The following is a 5,362-nucleotide window of genomic DNA, read 5'->3' as shown; positions in this document are numbered from 1 at the left end:
TGATGCACGGTTTTCCTGGTTGGGGTCCACACATCCAATATAGGTGAAAGTCTTGGTCACGTGTGTCAAAAACCATCGTGGTTCGAATTTTCATGAGCTCATCCTTATTACATGAGGCATTTACTCTTTTCCTTGTCAACATCCTTATCCACCCTTTTCTCTCAAAAGCTGCCAAAATTGGATTTGGGAGGGGGGGGGCAGGAGGAGCCCAAGCCTGGTAAGGGGAAGACATTGGTGTTTGCCATCATGGTTGTTCAAGCAGCGACCGGAGCAAGAGGCTAGCGGGACCGTCGAGCCGCGAGGCAAGGTGGGAGGGGAGGGGGTTGACAGCCCAAGCACCATGGCGGGCAACCATCATCAAATCTCACGGGATCTCGTGTGACCACCGGTAAGTCCCCAAGATCCCACACCTCGGATGCGTGATTAATGGCGGTCGGCGGGACGGGTTACGATGCGTCTTGCGTGGCGCGGTGGTAGAGGAGCCATCGTTGTCGCGGAAGAAGTGGACATAGGATGGATCTCGCGCAACGATGTGGTCTCGTGCACATAGGGGTATGGATCTCGCGCGACACAATGGGATCTTGAGCGGGAGGAGTCGGAGGATGGATCTCGCGCGACATGATGAGATCTCGTGTCTGGGAAGGGGGTTGGATCTCGCGTGGCATGATGAGACCTTATGCAGGGCGGCGCGGATCTTGTGTGGCATGGTGTGGTCTCGTGCTAGGGGAGGGGGGTGAATCTCGTGCAACACGATGTGATATTGTGCGAAGGGAGGGATGGTAAAGCCGAGAGTGGCATGGGGCAGGATTTTCTTTCTTTGTAATCGATGTTTGCCCCGAACGCCAAACAAGGCAATACATGTTGGTTACTGGCAGTCTAAAAAGCTTTTGCATATATCTTTTTTTTCATGTTTTTAAACAGAGGGTAAAAATGGCTCTCGGTTTTTTCTCAGCTTGTCAAAGAATTTCCATGTTTTTTAACTGACTTTCTATTGGTGGAATTTTTTTTTCTCAACCGATGTTGAAACAAAATCGTATGTCTGCTTGTAGGAGGGGAAAAACTAAGGGCACAGTAGTTTTAATTGTACAGATAAAACGATTTTCGTTCTGAACGAAGGAACCACGGCAGATACGACAGACAACTTAAATCGGCAGTTTATCTCTAGTCAAAGCAGGTCCCGCACCGTTGTACACTTTGTATTCGGAAAGCACGGGACTCTCCCCCGATCTTTGCAATCACACGCGTCTGTTACAAATACGTTTCGATTCCAGCAGGCACCGGAGACGCAGAGACCGCCGGCTCGCCGATACCCTAGTTGGACTCCGACACGCCCGGCGCCGCACCGCACGGCGTCTACATAAAGCGCACCGAAGGCCCGCGAATCACCAGCGTGCACCGCCCCCAATTGCTTCGCACCACGATCACCTCGGTTCGGAGCACGGACGCGATCGACGACGCCATGGATCGGAGCGGACGGAGCGACGACGGCAAGTCCACCGGCCACCCCGACCTCGCCGCCTCGCTGGGCGCGATGGGCCTCGGCAACCCCTCGCCGCAGCCGCGGGAGCAGCAGGAGCAGGCGCTGCAGCGGCAGCAGAGAGCGGCGTGGTTGCGGCAGAGGACCGCGCCGCCGGTGATGCCGGAGCAGCAGTTCAGGACGACGCTGTTGATGGCGTCAGGGCTTGAGGTTGCACGGCAGTCCTGGTCGCAGCAGTCACAGCAGCACCAGGCCTACCGGTGGGAGGAGATGGGCTCATCGAGGGGCGGCGGCCCGTACGTCTCGCCGATGGGCGCCGCCGCAGCTGCCAATAACCCTAGCGCGTGGTACGACAGGGCCGCCGCAGCGGCCAACAACCCTAGCGCGTGGTACAACTCCGCAGGCGGCAACTTCTTCAGTACGCAGGGCCAGAACGGTAGCCAGCAGCAGCAGCAGCAGTACACTCTGAGCGCCAGCGCCAGCCAGTACCAACCAGTAGCCTCGCCGGTGGCGGCGAGCGCCAACGCCAACGCCAGCCTGCAGTACCTGTACCAGCAGCAGTATGCCATCTCCAACCAATCCGGCGCCGGCGCCTACGCCTGGTCCGCGCCCGATGATGACAAGCGCATGGATCAGAGGCTGAGAGCCATCAGAGCCGCCCAGGCTCAGGCGGGTTATGTGCCGTACAGGGCGGCGCCGGCGGCCCAGCCACGGCGTGCCCGGACGCTGGAGGAAACCCGGTCGCGGCTGCTCAAGGCCCCGATTGATGTGCACGTGGTGACGTTCCCCCAGTCCCCCGCGCACGTGGTGACGCTGCTCGAGGAAGGCGTCGACAAGATCCGGCTGAACGTCCTCGCCGGGGTGACGCACCGCATGCACGACTTCATGGACAGCAGGGACGGGCACGCGGTGTTTGTGGCGCTGCTGCGCGCCTGCGCGGCGCGGGCCGGCGAGGTCAAGAACATCGTGGAGGCCGCCTTCTACTGCAGGCACAACCTGCTGCCGCTGATGAGGCACGACCACGGGTACGTCGCACGAAACACATTGCTCCTCCAGACTCCTAGCTGCCTACTAGTAGTGCAGGATGTATGTGCTAACTGGTCCATGCATGCAGGGAGGATTGCCTGGCGGAGCTCATGGCGGCGGCGGCGCCGTACCCTAACCTGTGCGCGATGCTGGTGGACCGCTTCCTGTTTGAACACGTGCTGCTGGACCTCAAAGGGGACCAGGTGCTTCACCACTGCTTTGCCACCATGAGATACGAGGACACCAGGGTAAGCTCTTACATTCCATGAATACTGCTCAAGTAGACATATGAACGCCGGCCGAGGCTGATTTATTTCCCCTTTTGCTCGTCGTCGATGTATGTTTATATAGCTGCTGGTGGTCGCCGTCCTCGATGGCAACATGCTTGACGAAATGGCCTACTCGAAATCGCCGGCCGGGTCCAAGTGCCTGGTGGAGTGCTTCAACAATGCCAGAGGCGACGAGTCCCGCAAACTCCGGGACGCCCTGCTCGACAAGGCTATCGAGCTGGCCAGGGGCGAGTACAGGTGCGTAGCCTACCTTCCCCGGAAGGATCGACCATCGATCCATGGTTACGGACTGACCAATATCAGTACTGATGATGGTCGATGAATGCATGCGTACGTGGTTGCAGCAACTACTTCGTGCAGCACGCCCTGGAGCACGGCGACGCGCAGACGCGGCAGCAGCTGGTGCAGCGGCTGATGGGGCAGGCGGTGGGCCTGTCCCTGCACCGCTCCGGCAGCTACGTCGTGGAGGCGTGCTTCAACAAGGCGGGGCTGCTCAACCTCGTGGTCGCTCAGTTCATGAACATGGGCGACGCCGAGCTCGTGGAGCTCGTGCAGGGCCGCTCCTCCAACTACGTCGTCCACAGGATGCTCGAGGCCGCCAAAGACGTAAGTACAATCAGCACCTAGCTCCCTCTTTCTAGATCATCGCCGTGTGGCCATGCCTGGCTAGCTCTGACACTGATCGATGGCGTGCAGAGGTATCCCAAGGAGACGCTGGGGCTGGCGCGGCGGATCTACAGGCTGCACGGGAACGGCGTCTGGCAGGTGTACGCCGAGAAGGTGATGAGGGTCGTCGGCAAGATCTTGTCTCGCCACTCTCATCACGGCCCCTCGTATCGCTGATCCCGTCCGCCTCCGGGCTGGTGTGGCTGCTGCGCGCCTTAATTATGTTGTTGTCGACATTTGCGCACAATATGAATGTTCCTGTGTAGGATTTTGGTGTAGGTGATCGATCGAGAGCTTTGCGTCTGTGTGTTTCTCTGTCTGTGTCTGTCGTTGTAGTTTCGGAAGCGATGTGTGTGTTCCGTAGTTTGTTTCTCTATTGTCTGTTCGGTTTGTTAGGGGTGCTGTAAGCGCTAAATATGTACTATGGCAGCAGTACTATGTTTTGTGTCCAGGTTTAAATACTGTGAGGTACTTGGCTGGATAAATACTGCAGTTTTATGAACAGAGTTGCAATTTTATGGTCAACAGCATTTTTTTCGTCTTCATTGAATTTTTGCATGCTTGATTGTACACTACGATCTGTGTTGGAAACTTCGGCCGGAGGCTTTTTGCGTTGAATTTGGGCCGGTCTTTCTGTATTGAATTCATGGTTGATATTAATCGTAATTTGGTGATTTCGTTGTGGTTTCTCTATTGTGTGTTTGGTTTGTTAGGGGTGCTGCAAGTGGCAATACTTTGTTTCAATGTTTTGTGTCCAGATTTCAATAGTTTGAGGTCTTTGTATAGATAAATATTGCAGTTTTATAAACAAAATTGCTATTTTACAGTCGATTTTTTTCATCTTCATTCAATTTTGTGGCCGATCGTGCTATGATTCATGCTGGAAACTTCAGCAGGAGGCCTTTTTTTAGTCTGGGCCGATATTTTATTGCATGGGGCACTCGTTTTTCATGTTGTAGTTCTTTTTCTATGTTTGGGATTTTTCTTTGAATTTATATTCTGAAATTAGTCATTTTTATGGTTCATTCTTGCTAGCTCTGTATTTTTGTTGTCAGAATTTACATTAGTTGTAAATTTAAGTACTATTGAAATGATATTTTTGTTATTAGAATTTACATTAGTTGTAAATTTAAGTACTATTGAAATGATTTCCATGTTTGCCAGGTATTTTTTAAGATCCATTCTTCTCCTAGAATTAGTATTATTAGTTTTTACTATATATAGTTTCTACAGTTACAAAGAACTTGATTTATAGTGATTTATAGTTGAGGTAATATCACCAATGGCGCCTAAACTTGAAAAATACACCGAATTGGTTCTAGAATTTGGCACAAGCGTGCAAATACGGTGATAATCTCATCCACCAGACGTATAGTGCGCTGATGTGGCGCCATATTTTTATCGGCATGCACACGTGGCATGAGACCCACTTATAACACATGCTTTATTTATATGTATCTCTCTATGATCAGCGGGCCCATATGTCAGCCGAGAGGAAAAACAAACGATAAAAATTGCAGCCGGTCAGTTTCGCACTAGTTGCAAGAGAACTGCGCTAGCAACTTGGCCAATCAGTTCCTGATATCGTACTTTTTTTTGACACATCCAGATATTGTACACAGATAAATGACACCTTATGTTACGTACAGGAAGACGGGTGTGACTTTTAGTTGCAGCCCATTTTGGGCATGTTTGCTTTTTTTAGAATTTTGTAAAAAGTTTGTCAACTATATTCACAGTAATAAAAATAAATTTCAAATATTCTTGTGTTATAAATATTATACGTACAAATAAAATAATTAATTTATAAAATTTTCATGCAATTTTACAATATTCAAAATTTTATTAATATTTGCTAGTGATAACTTTCACTCGTTTGCACATATGCATAATTTCTATATAA

The 5,362-nt window shown here is 51.6% G+C and overlaps 1 protein-coding gene across 2 annotated transcripts; it reads left to right on the top strand.

Moving 5' to 3' along the window:
- The first annotated feature begins 229 nt into the window (after positions 1-229).
- On the top strand, positions 230-3,984 carry LOC123095137 (maternal protein pumilio). 2 transcript variants are annotated; one of them, XM_044516952.1, is made up of 6 exons: positions 230-388; positions 1,272-2,502; positions 2,592-2,751; positions 2,855-3,030; positions 3,138-3,399; positions 3,490-3,984. In XM_044516952.1, exons 2-6 carry the CDS (start codon positions 1,460-1,462, stop codon positions 3,634-3,636), a joined length of 1,788 nt encoding a protein of 595 aa, XP_044372887.1. In that variant the 5' UTR covers positions 230-388; positions 1,272-1,459; the 3' UTR covers positions 3,637-3,984. The 2 variants fall into 2 exon arrangements, with proteins under 2 accessions (XP_044372887.1, XP_044372886.1); XM_044516951.1 differs by having other exon boundaries at positions 245-388; positions 1,275-2,502.
- Positions 3,985-5,362: the final 1,378 nt, after the last annotated feature.

Source organism: Triticum aestivum, chromosome 4B (assembly GCF_018294505.1).
Source record: "Triticum aestivum cultivar Chinese Spring chromosome 4B, IWGSC CS RefSeq v2.1, whole genome shotgun sequence".
NCBI classification, from domain to species: domain Eukaryota; kingdom Viridiplantae; phylum Streptophyta; class Magnoliopsida; order Poales; family Poaceae; genus Triticum; species Triticum aestivum.
Note: the sequence above shows the minus strand (reverse complement) of the source record. Positions and strands in the feature narration are given on the sequence as shown.

Coding starts and splice junctions, on each gene's coding strand:
- LOC123095137 (XM_044516952.1), top strand. CDS start 1,460: ATGGATCGGAGCGGACGGAGCGACGACGGCAAGTCCACCGGCCACCCC. Junction 2,503..2,591: donor CTGATGAGGCACGACCACGG/GTACGTCGCACG, acceptor CCATGCATGCAG/GGAGGATTGCCTGGCGGAGC. Junction 3,031..3,137: donor CTGGCCAGGGGCGAGTACAG/GTGCGTAGCCTA, acceptor ACGTGGTTGCAG/CAACTACTTCGTGCAGCACG.